At 36.1% G+C, this 24,664-nt stretch overlaps 1 protein-coding gene and 1 pseudogene across 3 annotated transcripts; both read left to right on the top strand.

The window, feature by feature from the left end:
• The window catches only part of LOC137005191 (zinc finger protein 721-like), a 30,605-nt pseudogene extending 15,109 nt beyond the window's left edge, over nucleotides 1-15,496 (top strand).
• Nucleotides 15,497-17,342: 1,846 nt separating this feature from the next.
• On the top strand, nucleotides 17,343-22,190 carry LOC137004357 (zinc finger protein 436-like). 3 transcript variants are annotated; one of them, XM_067364614.1, is made up of 3 exons: nucleotides 17,345-17,459; nucleotides 20,217-20,413; nucleotides 20,768-22,190. In XM_067364614.1, exons 2-3 carry the CDS (start codon nucleotides 20,329-20,331, stop codon nucleotides 21,775-21,777), a joined length of 1,095 nt encoding a protein of 364 aa, XP_067220715.1. In that variant the 5' UTR covers nucleotides 17,345-17,459; nucleotides 20,217-20,328; the 3' UTR covers nucleotides 21,778-22,190. The 3 variants fall into 3 exon arrangements, 2 of the variants coding, with proteins under 2 accessions (XP_067220715.1, XP_067220714.1); XR_010892128.1 differs by lacking the exons at nucleotides 20,217-20,413; nucleotides 20,768-22,190 and adding an exon at nucleotides 18,305-19,527 and having other exon boundaries at nucleotides 17,343-17,459; XM_067364613.1 differs by lacking the exon at nucleotides 17,345-17,459 and having other exon boundaries at nucleotides 19,523-20,413.
• Nucleotides 22,191-24,664: the final 2,474 nt, after the last annotated feature.

Raw genomic sequence — 24,664 nt, 5'->3', positions numbered from 1 at the left:
CTCGGCCCTGCTCTATTTCATACTACAGTAACATTAATAATCTGATGTAGATGTGAAGAAAACCCCTCCATTATTCCGTGAAATTAAGGTGTAATCAAGCTATGCCTTTGTTTTGAATTAGCGTCCTCTAGCGGCAAAAAATTACATAGTGTGCCTTTAAGCCTAGCACTAGATTAAAATACATTATTGAGATAAAAGCAACTTGCACTGACATATCTTAAAATTTCTCAGTGCCATTGTTTTGCCTCAAGATGCACACCTTTTTTATAAGGCATGTTTATGTAGCCCCTCCACAACTGCCTGATCCAAGCGGGATGTGAACCCGGGCCCGTCTGCATGGGAGTCGGATGCTCCAATGGTGCTTTCACGTTACGGCTGCGACGCGGCTACCGGAGCTGATATACGGCCACTGTAGTCAATGCTTGTGTTTACATAGCTGTGCCGCGGTGCATTTTAGAAGCATCCCAGAAGCGGCTCACTGCGCCGCTTCACTGACGGACGCCGTGTCCAAAACGCACAGCTCAAATACAAAATAAAGTCAAAATAATCATCCTGTGTAAACACGTGCTCATATTTCACATCACTAGGAGGCCTGAAACTGAAGACAAGAGATTTGAAGTTGACAAACTTGAAAAATTGTTGATCTTGTCATCCATAACTGGACTTTTAAGTGTATTAACTTAGTCTGTAGGCTACAGCAAAATAAACTATGGCATAGCGATAAACACAATTAACCAGACAAAATATAATAATTTAGCCCAGAGCCCTTTCTAGGCATAGGCAAACTTGGCGGTTGCCTAGGGCACAAACAGCTGGGGGGCTGAGAGCCCCCGCCCCTCCAAGAGATTTATATATATAAACACTAATAAAATAAAAATAATAATTCAGACAGGACTACTTTGGCAAGTTACTTTTTTTGAACACAATTATCTTTGGCGGTATGGTTCCTTATTGGGGTTCTTGCTACAAAATTAATTGAACATACAAGAGCTTAACATTAACCCCCCGGAACCATGAGCTTGGAAATACATAGACAATTAAGACACTTTGTAAGGTCTTAATACACGAATATGGTAATCGTGTAGATATGGCAGTGGGACGTCTATACTGTAGCTTGGTTATGAGGATGAGTGTCTACTTTTGCCATTTCGAGGCATTGTGATTACTTGCATATTATCTGAGTGACAAGTCTCCTGGTGATAGTGGCCGCTGCTGTTAGGAAGCGATTAGAGAAACGAGATAGAAGGCGGCAAGGAACGTCGTCATTTGTGCTTACCTGGATTAAATGTTTTAGTTTCATCATCATGAAAAGGTCAAAGCCATTGGGGCTCAGTATCATAAAAATAAAAATGAGAATGAAGAAAAATAAAGCGAAATATACATGTATGTTACTAATTGGTTAATTGTTCTGTTCTACTACAAATTAGTCACTTCATCATAGCAAGCAAAACATGACACTGCATATCAGCACAGGATGGACAAGTCACTCAGCAGAATCCCAGTAAACACAGAACGGTACCCTAACGTTTCAATATGGTTCCTGTTTGGTTATTTTTGGGGGGAACCAAATAAGAACATTCTGGGAACTTTCTCTATTGGTTCCTCTTTTTTTTTGTAACCTAAAGGGAACGTTTTATTTACATAAAGAAAAAATTACTGGCTAACGAACAGGGAACGTTATAATCTTTGTTCTGTTTTGGGAATAGTTATTTTGTTTAAAAAACATTTAGTTTTATTGAAAAGTGGGAACTGAGATCTCGCCTAGGGTGCCAAAAATGCTAGAAACTGCCCTGATTTAGCCATTAAAAACACAAAAAATAAAAATCTCATGGTCTCACAAATCCAGCCGCTTCCAGCATGCTTCTGGTATGAGTTGACACTATGTAGAGTAAATGAAGCTTTAAGCACGAGTGACTTACATATTAAGTCACTGCAAAGACGCGAATAGACATCCTGCGGTGCGATTCCCGCAAATGAGGCAGCATGAATGACGCAGCGTGGATTAAGTGTTTCGGGCGAATCAGGCAAGTTGAAAAATCTTAACTTTGGCAATAATTGGCACAGCGTTAACCAATCAGGAGCTTGCTCTAGTAGTGACGGAGGCAGAAATACGAAACAACAATGGAGGACAAAATCATTGTTGCTGTAAGATACATCTTCATACTTTTATAGAAACAGGAATAAAAATGATCTTGCTTGGAAGAAAGTGAGTGAGGAGGTCAGACAATCTGGTAAATTTCTATGGGGTATTTCAGTTTATGAATAAAATAAAGTCCCTGGTAAACATAACTTGATGATACTTGTACATTTTGTTCTTGCACTCACACCCCAAAATGTCTTATCTAGTTACTTATTATAAATGTGCATTTTAAAAAATGAACATAACTGCTTAAAAGTCTGTGTTGTCTAACTTCTCTTTGAATTTGACAGATCTGGTGTCTCCCATAACAATTCACCAATAAATACTGGGAATATTCACCTCATCCTACAAGAGAAGGACAAACTCCAGGTGTAGCAGCTGAAATCTGTGTGACTGTTAAAGATGGAGTTTATTAAAGAGGAGATTGAAGATATGAGTGATCCAGAACCATCCAGAATAAAACATGAAGAAACTGAGGAACAAATAGGTTGGTGTCCATTCTTGATCCTTCATTGTTTACTGCTTTGGTAACTGTGAGATATTAAGCAGTATATTAATGATAACTGATGCAGAAATGCTTTATATAATTTGTAATCATAATCTTGTAGGCTGTCATTGTAAAACACATTGTGATCATATTAACAAGATAATGACAGGCTCTATTATTTTATTTTTATTTTATATATCTATTTTAGATCAGATGGACAAAGAGCAAAGAAAAGAACTGGAGAAAATTGAGGAGGAACATCATAGCTTTAACAAAACTCAAGGAACAAAAGCCAAAAAGATGCACACCTGCTCACAGTGTGGAAAGAGTTTTGCACAAAAAGGAAACCTTAACAAACACATGAGAGTTCACACTGGAGAGAAACCGTTAACATTCACTCAGTGTGGAAAGAGTTTTTCTCAAGCATCAGGTCTCAATAATCATCTGCTCCTTCACTCTGGAGAAAAAACATTTAACTGTGATCAGTGTGGTAAAAAGTTTATTTCATCATCACATCTAAGTAGACACCTGAAAGTTCATTCAGATGAGAAGCCTTATGTGTGTTCTTTCTGTGGAAAGAGTTTTACTATATCTAGTCATCTGAAACGGCACCAAAGAATTCATACTGGAGAAAAACCTTACAAGTGTTCATATTGTGACAAGAGTTTCAGTCATTCTGAAACCCTGAAATCACATGAGCCAATTCATACTGGAGAAAGACCTTACAAGTGCTCATATTGTAAGAAGAGTTTCAATAAGTCTGGAAACCTGGAAACTCATAAACGAGTTCATACTGGAGAGAAGCCGTACTACTGTACTCAGTGTGGAAAGAGTTTCAGAATAAAACAATATCTTAACAATCACATGAGAATTCACACTGGAGAAAAACCATTTACATGCACTCAGTGTGGAAAGAGTTTTTCTCAAACATCAGGTCTATATGATCATCTGCGCATTCATTCTGGAGAAAAAACATTTAACTGTGATCAGTGTGGTAAAGGTTTTATTTCTCCATCAGATCTTAAACGACACCTGATAGCTCATTCAGGTGAGAGGCCTTATGTGTGTTCTCTCTGTGGAAAGAGTTTTCCACGGCTGGGCAGTTTTAAACGACACCAGAAAACACATGATGAAGTGAAAGATCATGTGTGTTGTGACTGTGGGAAGAGCTTTATTACAACTTGTGAACTGAAACAACATCAAAGAATTCATACTGGAGAAAAACCTTACAAGTGCTCATATTGTGACAAGAGTTTTACTTATTCTGGAAGCCTGAAATCACATGAGCGACTTCATACTGGAGAAAGACCTTACAAGTGCTCTTATTGTGAAAAGAGTTTCACTAAGTCTGGAAACCTGAAATCTCATGAGCGAGTTCATACTGGAGAGAAGCCGTACCACTGTACTCAGTGTGAGAAGAGTTTTAAAAGTACCAAAGCTCTCAGTATTCATTTACACATTCACTCTGGAGGAAAATAATTTAACTGTGATCAGTGTGATAAAAAGTTTATTTCATAATCACATTTAAAACAGCACCTGAAAGTTAATTTAGTGAACTTTATGTGTGTTCTTACTGTGGAAAGAGATATTTCAAGGATGAACAGTTTTAAAATGAAGAAAGAAAAAAAAAATGGAGAGACCATGTTTGATGTGAGTGGACAAAGAGTTTTACTATAAGTTACTACATCCCAGGGTTAAAAAAAAGTACATTTCTATAATGTACTTAAAGTGCTCTATTTTCGTGCACTAATTTTGTACTTAATATACTAAAAATTATTCTTTAGTACTAAAGATAATTTTAAGAACACATAAGTGTAATCAACTATTTTGCGACACCATTAAACATAAACTTAAATGTGCTTTTAATATACTATCTATGTATTTAAAAAAATGTTAGTTACCACTTGTAGTACATATATGGGTTCAAATGTGCTATAAGTAGTACACTTTTTAAATACAGAGATAGTATATTAAAAGCACATTTTAGTTCATATTTCACACTGTCTCAAAATAGCACAGTTGAGTACACTTACATGTTCTTAAGATTATCTTAAGAAGTACTAAAAAATAATTTTTAGTATATCAAGTACAAAATTAGTGCACGAAAATAGAGCACTTTAAGTACATTATAGAAATGTACTTTTTTTTCACCTGGGATCAAAGAATTAGTTCTGGGGAAAGGTTTAAACTAAGTTTTAAACATTTATCATCCTTCAAACTCATAAAAAACATTGCAAGTGAGCAGCATTTGTTTTCTTGTCAAATACATTAAAGTAAATTCTCTGAAATAAAATATGGAGTTTTTACTAAAATCATCTAATTTTGGTGAAATGCTTGGAAAACTAGAAAGTTAACAGCTAATTAAACTTATAATTTTGATTGCGGATTGTAATCCAGAAAGATCCAAATGAAATCATCAGTGACAACTGGAGATTCAGCCGTGGTCAAAAAGCAAAACACTTCAGACTACAGAATGGCTACAGAAATTGAAATCTACAGGTAACACTAATAAATACACAGTCACGCAATGCTGATGCTGTTAACATTAACAATTTGAGAACAAAGTATAACAATAATAATAATAATTTGCATGTGATCCGAGCTAAACGATCGTTACATAATGCTTTTTTCTTCAGTTGGGCACAACAAAAGTAGCAGATTTGTTATTTACTTGTTCAGATGACATATTCCGGTGAAAATTCTTATTTTGTTCATACTTCCAAGATGTAGAATCTGGGATTCCAAAGTACAGTATCCATAACGGTGCGGTCACTGACAGCAAAAGATTCATCCACTGAGGAGCCGTGTCATTGCACAGCTCATGTAAAGATATTAATTGCACAATGCAATAGACCCTTTTCACAGACTGTTTCAACAGTTATCAATATTGTAAACACTGCAAAAAAATTTTTTTTAAAAAACGTATACATTTATAACACTATACTTATATATTATATTATATTATATTATATTATCATATGCTTACCTAAGCATCACATTACATAAAACTAGTTTACGCTGCTGTGAGGGTGTTTCTAATACAGCAGCTATGACATCTTTCTCTCTTCTGACTGTCGTTATAAATCGTAAAATATTTTTTTCCTCTTTTTGAAAAAAAATTGTGAAAACACTATTGTCGAAAACACCATGTTTCTTTTGCTATTTGAGCCAATGAAAACACACACAAAAAAAAAAAAAATATATATATATATATATATATATATATATATATATATATATATATATATATATATATATATTGTGTATTCTCTCATTCACCGCTATATAATTTTACCCAACTATGACGACTTCCGCTTAAAAAAAAAAATGTGAAAAGGGTCTATTGCAGGTTTCGGCACCTTTAAGAAATATGAGACCGCGCGCACTGAGGATGCGCAGAAGAGAGAACCGCGAGAGACGAGGCGACTGCAGAAGCTTTCACCAGTTGGAGCTGAAAGCGCCGCTGTTAACGATCGTGAATGAAGGATAAATGTGGAATATTTACTCTGGATTCTGTATATTTTCAGTCTGCAGGTGAGAGATGTGCTCAGATTACAGTTTAACATTAACCAGCCTCTACGTGTCAAAGTACTTATGTAAGGAAATGTGCCCTGGTTTATTATTAGAGTGTAATATGTTAGCAGAGAAGGTTTTTTTTAAAGACCCGTCTGTTGACATCACTAAAATGTGCTTAATGTTCGACTTTACAGAAGATCTCAGACATCACCATAATAAATGAGGTGAAAACAGGGAACATTTGGAGACAAAGAGGCTTTTCAGCAGCTCAGTTAAACATGATGATACTGTTGTTTCTCTCTCAATTCAGTGGGCTGCGATGTTATTATAAAACGAATATCGATACATCTTTATATATATATATATATATATATATATATATATATATATATATATATATATATATATATATATATACTTTTAAAGCAGAGTATTTATAATGATCCATAATTAATTACTTAAAATAATTAATAATAAAACAAATGGAAGTGATTTGGCAAGACAACTGGAAGGTTACATTTGTCAGCATATGTCCCAGCATTGCAATGAACCAACAGGAAAAGCATCATACAGTAAATGAATACAGACTTGAGCATATTCTGAACCGCTATAATAAAACAATAGACTAATAACCAACATCCTCATTTTTTGTGCAATATAACAGTAATATATAATATAGCAATAACATAACTTGCATATAGTGTAGCTTGTCCAGGTTAGCGTTTCCCAAAACCATCGTAAGCCTAAGTTGATCATAGAACGATTGCCAAAATGGTCTCTATGATCAACTTAGGCTTAAGATGCTTTTGAGAAACGCAGCCCAGGTTCTTGTTCCCTTCAACTTCATAGAAGCCAACAAGCTTCCATATGATAGCTTTTAACGCTGAGAGTGCCAGTCAGATTTCTCGCACAGCCATCATAGGTCTCTTATGGTGCATATTCACTAGTGCGGAGCACAGTTAGCGTTTTCAGTAAATTTCTATGGAAGTTGAGCTTCATGCTTGCGTGTGTGCATGTAGCTCAACTTCCATAAATGAATTGAAAACACTCGCTCTGCTCCGTGTCATGGGACACACATTGTTATGTGCCACAGACTTTCCAAGCACTGAACTTTTGCGCTTTAGAGTCCCGGCTTTTACCTCCATTCAACATTTATGTTATCATTTAGCATTTAGAAAATCAATTCAGAATCAAATTTTTCCCCCAACCCTACTGAACGCCGTGACCAGAAACTCACAAGTTGTAATAAGCAGAATGCGAAAGTAGTTGAGCATTTTCACTATGGGTGTGTGAAATTTACATTGTAGAACAAAATGTCAAAGTATAGTCCAGTTATGTTTACAGGCTTTTTTACCTTTATAAAAGGTAAATACCCTTTTATAAAACCCCATACGAAAATCTTGAAGGAACCAGTGGTGAATTAGACTTCACCTGCACCACTCATAATTAAAGTCATTCAGCATAAATTCAGTAACTTCCAGGGCCGGATTGGGACTCATTTTCAGCCCTGGAGTTTCATACCTTAGACCGGCCCACTTTAATTCACGGCTGACAGTATTAAAATAATGTAATTAAAACCTCAGTATATAAGTCTGCAATAGTGCACTGTTCTCTACAGCCTTGTAATTAATTGTGTTTTTCAAAAATATCTTCAAAAATTATAGTACCAAAAATGCTTAAATTTGATATAGAGTCATTTTTATTGTTATAATATTGATTTTATAATGTGAACCAGTGATTAATTATCTAGCCATCTAGTGGCTGCAGTTAAAACTTCATGTTATTTTAATTTTAATTTAACTAAGTTTTTGCTTTCCAGTATATGGCAGCAATCGTCCACTAAACCCAGGTACATTTTTCATGTCTATGAATGAAATTGAGAAATGTAGATCTTTATTAAAGTCGATTTAACATTTTATTGTCTAGTTATGTAAGCTAGTTGGACAGAAAAATGAATATTGTTGGCCAATGTGTAATAGCATAGCTAGCAACATAACATAAGTGATAGGCCCTATATTTTATTATTTGCCTACTATTAGGCCTATTACAATATGAGTAATAGCTGCTTTATCTTTTGCATATTTCCTCTCTTCCTTTTTATTTATTTACGTTACTTAAATCAGCCTCCGGTGGCTTAGACCTTTTGCCTTAGCATAATTTAGTGTTGATTTAGAACTTGTCCCGCTCCCCCTACAGACATCACCTCATCCCCTCTTCTCGTATACTTTTGAGTAAGTTGTCTTCTCCGGCACACACTCCGAGTCCCTCCTGACCAGGTTAATTTACCCTTAGAGTGATATGATATCATTGATGTTACTTTCAAATGAGCGGTAAAAACCTGATCGCGCATTCATTAGTTTTTTTTTTTTCTTGCATGTGTGCCCCGTGCCGCCCCTGGCAAGATGGTGCCCTGGGCCACTGCCCATGTTGTCCAGGCCCAAATCCGTCACTGACTGGTTTTAAGGAAAAAGTTAGGCTACTCAGCTTAGTACATTTGGCCACATCAACAGTTTCTAGTGCATCCATATTTCAACCCAGTGCCATGACAACACCGGCCCTTGCGGCCAAATAAACAGACCGGCCCACCGGGAACCCTCACGGTTCTCCCAATTAGCCAATCTGGGCCTGGTAACTTCTCATTGAATTTGGCAGATCTGGTGTCTCCCACAACAATTTACCAATAAATACTGGGAATATTCATATCATCCTAAAAGATAAGGACAAACTCCAGGTGTAGCAGCTGAAATCTGTGTGAAGATGGAGTTTATTAAAGAGGAGATTGAAGACATGAGTGATCCAGAACCATCCAGAATAAAACATGAAGATACTGAGGAACAAATAGGTTGGTGTCAATTCTTGAGTCAATAATTCTGTGAAAAAATGAGCTGTGCATAAATGAGAAATGCATGTAAATGATCATAACCTTTTATATAACATTTAATGCAGATAACATTGTATAAATCATCATAATATAGCTGTTTTAATCATATTAACAAGTGAATAACAGAACTGACCTTTGCACATCAAAGATCATTGACATTCACACAGACAGATACCTGATGTCCTGTTTTCAGCTAAATTTTCTTTTGAATTTTCATATTTATCCTCCTTGAACTGATTCTACACTCTTAATGTTTATTTTAGACCAGATGGAAATGAAGGAGCAAAGAAACAAACTAAATGATGTGAAGAAATACTTTGACTTCACAACTCAAGGAACAAAAGACAAAAAGCTGCACACGTGCTCACAGTGTGGAAAGAGTTTCCAACGTAAAGGAACCCTTAACGAACACATGAGGGTTCACACTGGAGAAAAACCGTATACATGCACTCAGTGTGGAAAGAGTTTCTCTCATGCATCAAGTCTCAATAAACATCTGCTCCTTCACTCTGGAGAAAAACCATTTAACTGTGATCAGTGTGGTAAAGATTTTAAATTGTCATCAAGTCTAAAACGACACCTGAAAGTTCATTCAGACGAGAGGCCTTATGTGTGTTCTCTCTGTGGAAATAGTTTTTCTTGGCTGATGAATTTTAAACAGCACCAGAAAACACATAATGAAGTGAGAGATCATGTGTGCTTTGAATGTGGGAAGAGCTTTACTGCATCTACTCAACTGAAACGGCATCAACGTATTCATACTGGAGAAAAACCTTACAAGTGCTCATCTTGTGACAAGAGTTTCGCTCAGTCTGCACACCTGAAATCACATGAGCGAGTTCATACTGGAGAGAAGCCGTACCACTGTACACAATGTGAGAAGAGTTTCCGAGATCCAACAGTTTTAAAAGTTCATCTGCGCATTCACTCTGGAGAAAAACCATTTAACTGTGATCAGTGTGGTAAAGAATTTATTTCATCATCAAATCTAAAACAACACCTGAAAGTTCATTCAGGTGAGAAGCCTTATGTGTGTTCTCTCTGTGGAAAGAGTTTTTCACGGCTGGACAGTTTTAAACTGCACCAGAAAACGCATGATGAAGTGAGAGATCATGTGTGCTTTGACTGTGGAAAGAGCTTTACTACATCTTTCAATCTAAAACAGCATCAAAGAATTCATACTGGAGAAAAACCTTACAAGTGTTCATACTGTAACAAGAGTTTCACTTTGTCTGGAAGCCTGAAAAAGCACGAGCGAGTTCATACTGGAGAGAAGCCTTACCACTGTACTCAGTGTGAGAAGAGTTTTAGACATTTATCAAGCCTTCACTTTCATATGAAAAAATGTTGCAAGTGAGCAACATTAGTTTTCATGTTAAATACATTCAAGTAAATTCTCTGAGATAAAATATGGAGTTTATACTGAAAGCACAGTATCATCTAATTTTGAGAATTTGGTGAAAAGCTCTGAAAACTTGAAAGATTTAAAGGTCCCGTTTTTCGTGTTTTTTTGAAGCTTTGATTGTGTTTATAGTGTGCGATATAACGTGTTCATGTTTCGCGTGTAAAAAAACAGTATTTTTCACATAATTTACTTATCTGTATACCGCTGTTTCCACTGTCATAAAAACGGGCTGATGACTTCCTTGTTCTATGAAGTCCCTCCTTCAGAAATACGTAACGAGTTCTGGTTGTGCCAGCGGTTCCTGTGTTGTGATTCGACAGCATCTTAGCGCTCCTTGCCCGGAAAGGTCACGCCTCTTACCATAACGTGTGCTGCACATAGTTTTACATGTGGATTATTGTGGTGTTGTGCCGAATGAACACAAAAGACAATAATTCCTGAGAGACTGAACTCTTTAATCTCCACAAGCAGCGACAGAAAATGTACAACGTTAGCACTCACTCAGAAGAGTACCTCATACGGAAAACAGCCATATATATAAACATAGTCCCCTCTTGTGGCCATTATGTGCACTGCAGTCCAACATTAACTATTGCAGTAAGGATACCACAATTATAATTTTCAGGAACGGAGTTAAACATAAATTGTAACCATTGATCTCTAAGTACAGCGTCCCTGGGAAGGCCAAACAAAGGTGAGACTGCGGGATGAAAATAACACTGTTTTGACGACATGGCGACAAACACACTCTACAAACGCAACTCTTGCTCTTCTCCGTGGGAGCGCAGCAAGACCACACCCCCTTTTTTGTGTATTCCTGTGGGCGGAGGTTTGTCAAAAAACTGTTTTAGTGACGTCATTAAAGAAGGAAGTAGAGGGATGTAGTCCAAACTGGCCGTTCGATGTAGGCGACTTCTGTTAAATAAAATATCTCGCTTGGCATTGAACTGTGAGCTTTAAAATTTTACAGATTTTATTTATACTCTAACAACAACATTACACACTAACTAAAGTTTGAAACATGGGATCACGAAGAACGGGACCTTTAAGATTTGAAGTTTCAGCAGTCAACATGTTTTATACTGTAAATCATTGTACTTTGTTCTGTCAGTATTGATTGGGTATAGAGCTGCAACTAACGATTATTTTTTCTGTCGACTAACGATTATTTTTATTAAATGTTTTTATTAATTTAGTGTTCTTTTTTTTTTGGTTAGCTAATGAATCCTTTGGATAACTTTACAAAACATCTTCTAATATAATATTTCAACTTTCTCTGCCATCTCGGTTTTGCAAAGGGAACAAAGGACCATTTTATTTGGCCCCTGTTTAAAGTATTCCCATACTTTTGATAATCGTGGTCTATGTTTTTGTGATAGAATAGAACTTTCTCCATTCCCAGGAGCAGAAGCCACCATTACGTGAGATGCATGTACACAATGTGACGCGTCGATGTGTATTTTCGTAGTCGCCATAATCGATGACGTTGACGCGTCGTTGCAGCACTAATTGGGTGCTTAGTAGGTTTTAATTAAATTAGATCTATTCAATTAATTTACTTTATATACTAAGTGTACTATATTTTGGTCTGATTGTACATACAATTATGAGAAATAAAACAAACATATTGTCTTGATCAATCAATTTATTGAACAAAGAGAATGAGTTGTTTAGTTGTTTTAGTTTGTTTAATCCCAATCGTTCCCCCTATATAGAATGAACTTTTTGAATGCTTATATTTATATCTTCTAAATGTAAATTTTGTCATTGGAGCACACTAGCTTATTGATTACAGTAAGGCTAACATATTCATACTAAAAGCCAAAAAACTTAAATTTTGATTTTTAATGGGGACTTCAAGGTATAGTTCACCCTGTCATCATTTACTCACCCTCAAGTTGTTTCAACCTGTATGAATTTCTGTCTTCTGTTAAACACAAAAGAGTTGATGATAAAATACTATGGAAGTCAACTGGGGTCCATCATCTGTTTGGCTAAAGACATTCTTTAAAATATATTCTTTTGTGTTCAACAGAAGAAAGAAATGTATACAGGTTTGAAAGAACTTGAGGGTGAGTAAGTGATGACAGAATTTTAATTTTTGGTTGAACTATCCCTTTAAGAATATGCGTCACCTTTAAGAAATATGACACCGCGCGCACTGAGGATGCGCAGAAGAGAGAAGCGCGAGAGACGAGGCGACTGCAGAAGCTTTCACCAGTTGAAGCTGAAAGCGACGCTGTTAACGATCGAGAATAAGGAATAAATGTGGAATATTTACCCTGGATGCTGTATATTTCCCGTCTGCAGGTGTGAGATGTTCTCAGATTACAGTTTAACATTAACCAGCCTCTACGTGTTAAAGTACTAACGTAACGAAATGTGTCCTAGTTTATTATTACAGTGTAATAATATGTTGGTAGAGTTGTTTTTTTTTTTACTTGTCTGTTAAAATGTGCTTAATGTTCCACTTTACGGAAGATCTCAGATATCTTTTTTCTTTTTTCATATATATTCGTCTATATTGATTATTCAGAAAGGGAGACCAGCACTTAAGGCTGCAGATACACAAACTGTAAACAAAGCAGCGCATGCTATTGTTTTGAATGTCATTTATGCTGATGTCTTTCTATATTCCACTCGGCTCACATTAATATTAAACATCCACCCTGGAACACTCAGGTACATGACGTAAAATTAAAATGACCTTACTTGAAAACTTAGTTGGCTGTTGCTTAAAAACGGTCTGATGTTACCCGACGGCTGATCGTTGGCATGGTGTGTCACGGTCCTAATCCGGACTTAATCTCAGACTTTGAACAAGAATTAAACAAATGTGTTAAATGCAACTAATATGTAACTGAATCCAATTTCTCCATATTTAAATCAGATATAGACATGTTCAAGTAATGGACTGCTTTGAGCTTCATGATGCACTTCCATTTTAAAGTAGTACAACTCATTTACAACTCAGTTATGTATATTTTCAGTGCTGTAGTAACTTATATGACTAAATCTTGCTGTCTGGTTGCAAGAACTGGGAAAGTTAGGAATCAAGTTATCCCTGGATGGAGCTCTGGACAGAGTTAGTCCAGGAAGATTTGTCTGTAAAAGTAATGTTTAAATGCACCGCTAACTGACAAATATAAATATTTTCAGTTATCCCTTCCGCATGTGGAAGATCAGTTTAGATCCACTCTGACGGAAAACAAAGTCTGCAAGGGTACTGTTTAAACAAACATATTCTGACTGAAACTCCCTGACTCTTCCATCCAGACAGGGGTATTGATTTGGAAAGAAAATGTATTTATAGCAACATTTCAGCAGGTTCAAGATAATTCATGTTAGCGCAGAGAACATTATTCATTATTTTAATCAATTGACAGCGATAAAACATAGCAATAATCTGCATTAGCATGGTTGTTCTGAACACTGTCACCAGAAACTCCTCAGTTTTACTAAACAAAACGTGGAAGTAGTTGTCGTTTTCACTATGGGTGTGTGTAATTCAGTATAAATTCAGTAACTTCTCTTGGAATTTGGCAGATCTGGTGTCTCTCCCTCAACAATTCACCAATAAATACTGGGAATATTCACATCATCCTATAAGAGAAGGACAAACTCCAGGTGTAGCAGCTGAAATCTGTGTGACTGTTAAAGATGGAGTTTATTAAAGAGGAGATTGAAGACATGAGTGATCCAGAACCATCCAGAATAAAACAAGAAGATACTGAGGAACAAATAGGTTGGTGTCCATTCTTGAGTCAATAATCCTTTGAAAAATTAAGCTCTGACAATGATAAATGATAGAGAAATGCGTGATAACCTTGTATATAACATTATATGCAGGTAACATTGTATAAATCATCATAATATAGCTGTTTTATTCATATTAACAAGTGAATGACAGAACTGACCTTTGCACATCAAAGATCATTGACATTCACACAGACAGATACCTGATGTGTTGTTTTCTGAAAATGTTCTTTTGAATTTTCATATTTATCCTCCTTGAACTGATTCTTAATTCTTAATTCTCTTAATATGTTTATTATAGACCAGATGGAAGTGAAGGAGCAAAGACACAAACTAAATGATGTAAAGAAAAACTGTGACTTCAAAACTCAAGGAACAAAAGGCAAAAAGCTGCACACCTGCTCACAGTGTGGAAAGAGTTTTCCATATACATCTGGACTCAGAATTCATCTGTGCGTTCACTCTGGAGAACAACTATTTTACTGTAATCAGTGTGATAAAGATTTTAATTTGTCATCATATCTAAAACGACACCTGAAAGTTCATTCAGATGAGAGGCCTTATGTGTGTTCTCTCTGTGGAATGAGTTTTTCTTGGCTGGACAGTTTTAAACAGCACCAGAAAACACATGATGAAGTGAGAGATCATGTATGTTTTGAATGTGGGAAGAGCTTTACTAGAGCTGACTGTCTGAAACGGCACCAAAGAATTCATACTGGAGAAAAACCTTTTAAGTGCTCATATTGTGACAAGAGTTTCGCTCAGTCTGGAAACCTGAAATTACATGAGCGAGTTCATACTGGAGAGAAGCCGTACCACTGTACTCAGTGTGGAAGGAGTTTCAGCGATTCAAAAGGTTTCGAAATTCATCTGCGTGTTCACTCTGGAGAAAAACCATTTAACTGTGATCAGTGTGGTACAAAGTTTATTTCATCATCAAATCTAAAACAACATCTGAAAATTCATTCTGGTGAGCGGCCTTATGTGTGTTCTGTCTGTGGAAAGAGTTTTTCAAGGATGAACAGTTTTAAACTGCACCAGAAAACACATGATGGAGTGAAAGATCATGCGTGTTTTGACTGCGGGAGGAGCTTTACCACAGCTGACAATCTGAAACAGCATCAAAGAATTCATACTGGAGAAAGACCTTACAAGTGCTCATATTGTGACAAAACTTTCACTCGGTCAGGATCTCTAAATGTACATGAGCGAGTTCATACTGGAGAGAAGCCGTACAATTGCATGCAGTGTGAGAAGAGTTTTAGACATTCATCAAACTTTCTCACTCATATGAAAAAATGTTGCAAGTGAGCAACATTTTTGTTTTTCATATCAAATACATTCAAGTAAATTCTCTGAGATAAAATATTCAAGACAAAGGCATAGCTTTATGACGCTTAGATTGAGCGTGGATTTATGGGAGATGTTATCTTTACCTCACAGCCTGTGGAAAAGAATCAGAACGGGACACAGGCAGAAATCATGTTGATGATGATGCATGGATGAGGTTATTTACGTTACTGTAGTATGAAGTAGAGCTGGCCAAGTGCTGTGCAAGCAGAAACGAGGCCGCTGTAGTGATTGCTAATGAGAGACAAGCGCGACACATGGCTCGATAGCAGCCGAACTTTTATTATGCCGCAGTCGCCGCTTCCACTTCTTCCGGTCAATCATATGTGGAGTAAAGCAGCATTGTTTTATCATATTAGATACATCTGTGTGTTGAAAATTGTGTTATAACATTACTCTGTGTGTTCGCTCTGTGAAATTGGACAAGGTAAAACATAATACTTTTGGTAAATCAAGAAAACGAGATTTAAACAAGACACCGTGTTGGAATGTTCCTTAGTTCACCCATTCTGGTGTAAAATTCTGGGAATAATGGAAGAGTGGATGGGATCTAATTTACCTGTGGAACCACGCTAGGATGATTTTACGCATTGGAAATGCCCCCAGACTTGAAAGATTGGGATTGGATTGATGGGATGATTGAAATTGCTTCATATGAGAACATGTTAGGGAGACTGCATAGTGAGGGAGAAATGAAAAAAACATGGGATCATTTTTGGCAACATATAAAAATTGAATTTGAATAAGTAGGACTGATTAACAACGGTTTTATTTCCATGTGATTTTGTTAGGATAGTATTCCACTGATGGTGACTAGTGTCTGAATGTGTTATTGCAAAGATGATTACTGAATGCTGTGGTGATGTACTTTGATGTTTTGACTGTTGAACAATAATAAAAAGAGGTTGAATTATAAAAAAAGACTTACTTTGTTGAGTTATATAACATGAATAGTTTTCTGTCGATGAATGTATGCAAACAGTTGTTTCCTTGTCTAATAAAACAATTTATTAAACCATCTTTGGTTTTTCCATGGTTTATACAAAATAAAACTGGAAATCGAGGGTAACGCAGGTATGATGTCATTGATAGGCGACACACAGACACGCTCCGTGTCCTATGTAAAAATAACATTTCTCTGGATTTAAACATTCTTGGAAACATTTGGGATAATGTAAGTGCATAAGTCAAAATATATAACACTGTTGTAGTATATATATATATATATATATATATATATTAATCCAACATTTTTGCATAGTGTGCCTTTGATACTGTGATAAATATGTTTGGTATGTACAATATTATTGTTAACCAAATGTTCAGGTTTTGTAACATACAAAGAGGTTGGAGTTTTATCTTTATTTTATTATTATTATTGACTACATATATAGGAAGAATAAAGTTCTAAAGCTTCAGTTCACCAGGTTTGGTGGATGTAATATAGTCTATAAAATATTAAACAATAAACAAACTCTTGATCGTTTGCATTACTTAGAGATGGTTTTAAAGATTCCAGTAATATTATTGCAGTAAGTTGTACAAATATAAAGGATTTACAGGATTTAATAACTGGGGAAAATAACTTGTTCAAAAACTGAACAGTGTGTCTCAGAAAATACAATTAAAACAGAAACCAAAAATTCACCAGAAGAAAGAAATTCATACTGGTTTGGAACTAATTAAGGGTGAGTGAATGATAAGCTAACTTTCATTTTTTGGAGTGAACTATCCCTTTAAGAATATGCGGCACCTTTAAGAAACATGACACCGCGTGCACTGAGGATGCGCAGAAGAGAGAAGCATGAGCGACGAAGCGATTGCTGAAGCTTTCACCAGTAGAAGCTGAAAGGGACGCTGTTAACGATCGTGAATGAAGTATATGGAATATTTTCTCCAGATGCCATATATTTCCAGGCTGCAGGTGAGAGATGTTCTCAGATTACAGTGTTTAACATTAATCATCCACTACGTGTCAACGTACTTACCTAACGAAATATGTGCTGCTTTATTATTAGTGTAATAATATGTTGACAAGAGTTTTTCACAGTCTTGTCTGTTGACACCGTTAAATTGTGCTTAATGTTCCACTTTACAGTAGATCTCAGACCTCACTATAATGAATGAGGTAAAAACAGGGAACTTTTAGAGACAAAGAGGCTTTTCAGCTGCTCCGTTAAACATGATGATCCTGTTGTTTCTCTCCTCCAAGTTTCACAGACAATACTTTAATGCACAATATGTAAAATTTTAAGATTAAAATATCCACACACAAAAAAAAAACCCCACTAGAACAATGTTATGTATTTTGTTTCCAAGAATGTTTAATTTCAGAGAAATATGCCATTTTAATCAGGACATGGATGCCTATCAATGACATTATACCTGCGTGTGTCGTGCTCGTCTCTCATTAGCAACTCCAGCAGCGTCTTTTCTGCTTGCACAGCACTCTGCCCTGCTCTGCTTCATACTACAGTAACATTAATAATCTCATCCATGAGCATGATTTCTGCCTGAGTCCCATCCTGATTCTTTTCCACCTGCTGTAGATGTGAAGACAACCCCTCCATTATTCCGTGAAATTAAGGTGTAATCAAGCTATGCCTTTGTTTTGAATTAGCGACCTCTAGCGGCAAAAATTTACATAGTGTGCCTTTAAGCCTAGCACTAGATTAAAATACTTTATTGAGCTGAAAGCAACTTGCACTGACATATCTTAAAATTTCTCAGTGCCATTGTTTTGTCTCAAGATACACACCTTTTTCTAAGGCATGTCTATGTAGCCCCTCCAGTTTGCACCTGCCCGCTCCAAGCGGGATGCGAACCCGGGCCCGTCCGCGTGGGAGTCGAATGCTCTAACAAGGAATCTAAAGGCTACAACCTCTAGCATCAGACACTAGAGCATCTCTTGAGATCAGGGGAGTGAGGTTTACACGCACAGCTCTTACTAGCCTACATTTGTTACATTTATAAAAGAACATGCTTCATTGATTTAATGATTATTTGACAGTGATAAAAAAGTAAGAATCTGGGTTCGCATGTATGTGGTTGCACTGAACACTGTCACCAGAAACTCCTGAGTTGTCATAAGCAGAATGCAGAAGTAGTTGTACCAGATGTCTATTTAAATAGAGTGGTGCAGGGATAATGTCAGAACCTGGAAGTCTAATTTGACGCTGGTTCCTTTGAGATTTTTCTATGGGGTTTTTCAGTTTATGAATAAAATAAAGCCCCTGGTAAACATAACTTGATGATACTTTTACATTTTGTTCTTGCACACACACTCACACCCCAAAATAGGGCTGGACAATAATTCAATATCAATATATATCGCGATATAATTCTTTTCGATAACGGTGATATGATTTTTAAACACATTTCCGGTATTTCGATATACATTACAGCATTTCTCACTGACTTGAGGCGCAGCGGTTAGAAAGAGCAGAACAAGATTGGCTATTTGCGTGATGACGTACACCACAGAGACACGCTGCCATCAGCGTATCTATTGGTTAATATGGTTTGTTTAAAATAGCAACGTGGAAAACAGACAGAGTTCAGATAATGTATGTTTCAGTCGATGGATGCGCAAAACGTTACAACAATGATAATCAAAAAGCGTGGACAAAACAGTAACTCTTTGTAAACTGTTAACAGCTAACGTTAGTGCCGTATGCTGTAATGTCCAGTCATTTACGCCGTCATCACCCGGGTGTTGATAGCGCGCGAGCGCAGGTGAGACCTGAACAGCACACATTGCTATCTGTGTTTAAACTAAACTCATTTAAGCCTTGCTGATTTAAACCTTCAAGAACAAGTCGCGAAAGAGAGAGAACTCGCACGTGCTATGAGAAGATTTGTGTGCGCTCATCCGAAGCGCGCACACGCTTATTTCAGACAGCGCGCAAATACTGAGTTCTCTTTCAAGTCTTGCGCTTCGACGGCCACATTCATACAAAAAAATGATGTCAACATGCCCGTCTTGTCGAGTATCCTAGCAAACATAGTCAGTTATGTCTTAAGTGAATGTATAACAGTCGAGAAAGACAGCGCATGTGTAACAGTATATGTACTGGTTGTCTTAAAGGGAAAAAAAACTATTCCTGCTGCCTGTTTTTAATGTTAAATCAAATAACAAAGAAATCACTCACTGCTCTTGACTGAATAGTTTTTGTAACTTCAATAATGATTCATCTTATATACAGTAAAGATAATATGCAGTGTTATTTTATATTTGATTACTTTATCCATTTTCTGTACCTGAAAACTACTGTTACATACCTGAAAAACCTGAAAAGCACTGTTTATTTTATTTGAATATTTGCTTTATTGTACTTATTTGTGATGTTGCTTGTAGTTTGATTGTTTGTTCTTATTTTCTTTATTTTTATTTGACAGTAGTCCTATTTTTAGGGTCACGGTTTCGGTGCGGTACAGACATCCATTGTGGCCGTTCTTGGCAGTTTTTCTGAGGCTATTATATAGTTCATATCGATATCGGAATTATATCGTATCGACCGAAATTTAGAATTATATCGTGATATAAATTTTGGCCATATCGTCCAGCCCTACCCCAAAATGTCTCATCTAGTTACTTATTATAAATGTACATTTTCAAAAATGAACATAACTGCTTAAAAGTCTGTGTTGTCTCTATTTAAGTTCTCTTTGAATTTGACAGATCTGGTATCTCCCACAACAATTCACCAATAAATACTGGGAGTATTCACATCATCCTACAAGAGAAGGACAAACTCCAGGTGTAGCAGCTGAAATCTGTGTGACTGTTAAAGATGGAGTTTATTAAAGAGGAGATTGAAGACATGAGTGATCCAGATCCATCCAGAATAAAACATGAAGATACTGAGGAACAAATAGGTTGGTGTCCATTCTTGAGGCAACATTTCTGTGAAAAAATAAACTGTATGTAAAAGATAGAGAAATGCATGTGAATGATCATAACCTTGTTGATAACATTATATGCAGATAACATGTAAATCATCACATATTATATTTGTTTTAATCATTTGCACATAAAAAATACTCGACAATCACACAGACAGATTCTTAAGATGCACCGATTGCAATTGTCTAGGCATATTCTGGTCCCTGGCTGGTCATTTTGATGCATCTTCAAAAGACACCAGATCTCTCGTTTTCTGCCAAGTGTTCTTTTGAATTCTCACATTTAAACTCCTTGAACTGATTCTAAGTATTTAATGTTTATTTTAGACCAGATGGAAGCGAAGGATCAACGACAAAAACTAAATGATGTAAAGAAACTCTGTGACTTCAAAACTGAAGGAACAAAAGACAAAAAGCTGCACACCTGCTCACAGTGTGGAAAGAGTTTCCCATATATATCTGGACTCAGAATTCATCTGCGTGTTCACTCTGGGGAAAAACTGTTTAACTGTGATCAGTGTGGTAAAGATTTTCTATTTTTATCAGATCTTAAACAACACATGATAGCTCATTCAGATGAGAGGCCTTATGTGTGTTCTCTCTGTGGAAAGAGTTTTTCATGGCTGTACAGTTTTAAACTGCACCAGAAAACACATAATGAAGTGAAAGATCATGTGTGTTGTGACTGTGGGAAGAGCTTTGGTAGAGCTGACTGCCTGAAATTGCACCAAAGAATTCATACTGGAGAAAAACCTTACAAATGCTCATATTGTGACAAGAGTTTCACTATGTCTGGAAACCTGAAATCACATGAGCGAGTTCATACTGGAGAGAAGCCGTACTATTGTGCTCACTGTGGAAATAGTTTCAAAGATGCAACAGGTTTGAGAAACCATCTGCTTCGTCACTCTGGAGAAAAACCATTTAACTGTGATCAGTGTGGTAAAGATTTTATTTCGCCATCAGATCTAAAACGACACCTGAAAGTTCATTCAGATGAGAGGCCTTATGTGTGTTCTCTCTGTGGAAAGAATTTTTCAACTATGAATGGTTTTAAACAACACCTGAAAACACATGATGAAGTGAGAGATCATGTGTGTTGTGACTGTGGAAAGAGCTTTACAACAGCTGGCAATCTGAAACAGCACCAAAGAATTCATACTGGAGAAAAACCTTACAAGTGCTCATATTGTGACAAGAGTTATACTCATTCTGCAACCCTGAAATCACATGAGCGATTTCATACTGGAGAGAAGCCATATCACTGTACTCAGTGTGAGAAGAGTTTTAAATATTTATCAAGCCTTCACCTTCATATGAAAAAGTGTTGCAAGTGAGCAACGTTAGTTTTTATGTCAAATACATTCAAGTAAATTCTCTGAGATAAAATGTGGAGTTTATACTAAAAGCACAGTATCCTTTAATTTTGTGAATTTGGTGAAAAGCTCGGAAAACTAGAAAGATATGAGAGTTGAAGCTTCACCAGTCAACTCTTACGGTGTAAATAAAGTCTTTGTTTCTGTCAGGATGGATTGTGTGCTTAGTAGGTATTGCTTGAATTAGATATATTCAATTAATTTAGTTAATTACTAAGTAAATGTACTAAATTGTGTTCTCATTGTACATTCAATTATGAGAAATAAAACAGAAATAACATCTTTTCTTGATTGATCTATTTGATGAACACAAATGATCAGGTCTTGTATCATACAAAGAGGTTGAAGTTCATTTTTATCCTTCATTATTGACTGCATAGAAACAAAAATGTTCCAAAGCTTCAGTTCACCAGATTTGGTGGATTTAATAGAATCTATAAAATATGAAACAATAAACAAACTGTTATTCTGAATGAAAGCCATAGGTTTTTGTAAGAATTTTTTACAGTTTTTGCTGTTGCACTATATACATAAATTGAGAATTATGAAAATGGAAAAAGTATTTTTAATTTACCTTGAAAAACACTTGCAGAAAATACAGATTTGTGAGAATCATGCTCAAAATTAATGGGTTAGTTCATCGGAAAATGGTTCAACCTTAATATTATGAAGCGACGAGAATACTTTTTGTGCATCAAAAAACAAAATAACTATTCAACATTATCTAGTGATGGGCGATTTCTAAACACTGCTTCATGAAGCTTCAAAGCTTTACGAATCTTTTGTTTCTAATTAGTGGTTCTGATCATGTATCAAACTGCCAAAGTCACACAAACCACTGAAATTTCGAAACACTTATGATAACAAAGCCTCGTTTACTGAAATCAGGTGACATTGGCAGTTTGATACATACTCTGAACCACCAATTCGAAACAAAAGATTTGTAAAGCTTCGAAGCTTCATGTTTTGAAATCACCTATCACTAGATATTGTTGCATAAAGTCATCATTTTGTTTTTTTGGCACACAAAAAGTATTCTCGTCATATCATAACATTAAGGTTGAACCACTGTAGTCACATGAACTGTTGTACTCTGTGTTCAGGCCAAATACCAAGAGCCCTCGGAGCCCTCTCCCCGGACAGCACGGCAAATAGGTGTACCATTTATTTTATCTGACTTATTTGTAAGTGTGAACTTATGAAATGATATTGCGGTGGCTGTTGGTGACTATTTAAATCTAGCAGGTTTGCTGTCTCGTGTTTCAAATCCAATGACGCAGTTGGTGACGATACTTTCTGACCAATCAGTGATCTGCAGTGTTTACATGTCACATTTAGTATCGGTACGGCAAGATTGGAACCTCTACCGAGGTGGTACTATTTAAGAGAGCCATACCGTGCCGTACCGATACTAATGAGGATGGGGAAAAAAGATAATTAAGTGAGATAATTAAGTGATTGAGTGATGATTGAGCATTATTGAAGATAGCTGATGATATCAAGCAGAATCAATGAAGGAAAGAGGAACAACAGGAACAGAAACTACAGCTTCCAGCCACAGCCTTAGATGAAATCAACTGAAGATAAAAGAAGACATTAAATGTCTCGAGATTTGATTAAACAACTCCACAAACAGCATTACCAGCTTTATTATTATCCAGTTTCACTTTATTTCTGTCAATCGTCTACAGAAGTAAATGACAATTAGAAAATTAATAGTCTAACAGTCATAACTGAGCCGTAACAGAGTATAAATAACAGAGCCATTTAACTGAGCTGCTAAAAAGCCTGTTTGTCTCCAGATTTCCCTGTTTTCACCTCATTCATTATGCTGATGTCTGAGATCTTCTGTAAATTGGCACATCAACTTGTCGTTAGTGTCAGACAAACTATCATCACTTTATGTGATCACCTGTCGATGTGTGTTTTTAATGTTTTACCCCTCAGACTATAAAAATACTATTAAAGGCTACAGAAACCATACCTGCAAGATTTGAGAGTTGAAGCTTCACCAGTAAACAGCTCCTAGAGTGTACATAGTTGTAGTTTTTTTCTGTCAGGATTGATTGCCATAAAATATTGAATAATAAACAAATTGTGAATCATTTGCATTGTAGAGATGGTTTTAAAGATTCCAGTAATATTACTGCAGTAACTGCAGGATTTTATAACTGGGAAAGAAAATCGTATTCAAAAAACAAACAGAATATCTCAGAAAATATAATTAAACAGAAGCCAACACGTCATCAGTGTGGAAAAAAAATTCCATGAAAAAAGAATCTTAAGAAACAATCTTTCAAAAAAAAAAATCTGTCATTTATCATATATTATCGATATCATCCATAAAATAAAATACGTATATTGTTGCAACTGTGTGTTTATTGTCTTCACATTTCATTGGTCTAAACGTTCCAGCTTTTTATTCAGCTGCTGCTGCAGCTAATAGCTGTATGCTTTTGTCCATATAAGGGATTTCCTGGAATGTCATAAGTTATTACTTCTATGAAACCATTTTGGACTTTCTGCTAGAGAGCGCCCTCTGGCTTCCAATATGAATGAAACAAACATTACACAAGAGTGAATGCTCCATAATGTTCAGATCACCTAAAATGACAGGTCATGCATAGACTATCTTGTCTTTTTTTATTTAAATATAGATTCTCAAATTTCTGCCAATGTGGATCAATCATGACATCACTCTGCACTTCATTTTCTCATCAGATTTTCTGTCCAATCAAATGCTCTTTAGCCAAAGCCCATATATTATAAATAGACATCACTTGTTCACACATTTCGGCTACCAGGGTTCCTGACTTACGACCAAATGGTCCGATTTTGCGACCTTTCT

Source organism: Chanodichthys erythropterus, chromosome 17 (assembly GCF_024489055.1).
Source record: "Chanodichthys erythropterus isolate Z2021 chromosome 17, ASM2448905v1, whole genome shotgun sequence".
Taxonomy (NCBI): domain Eukaryota; kingdom Metazoa; phylum Chordata; class Actinopteri; order Cypriniformes; family Xenocyprididae; genus Chanodichthys; species Chanodichthys erythropterus.
The sequence above is the reverse complement of the archived record's forward strand: the minus strand, read 5'-3'. Positions and strand labels throughout refer to the sequence as shown.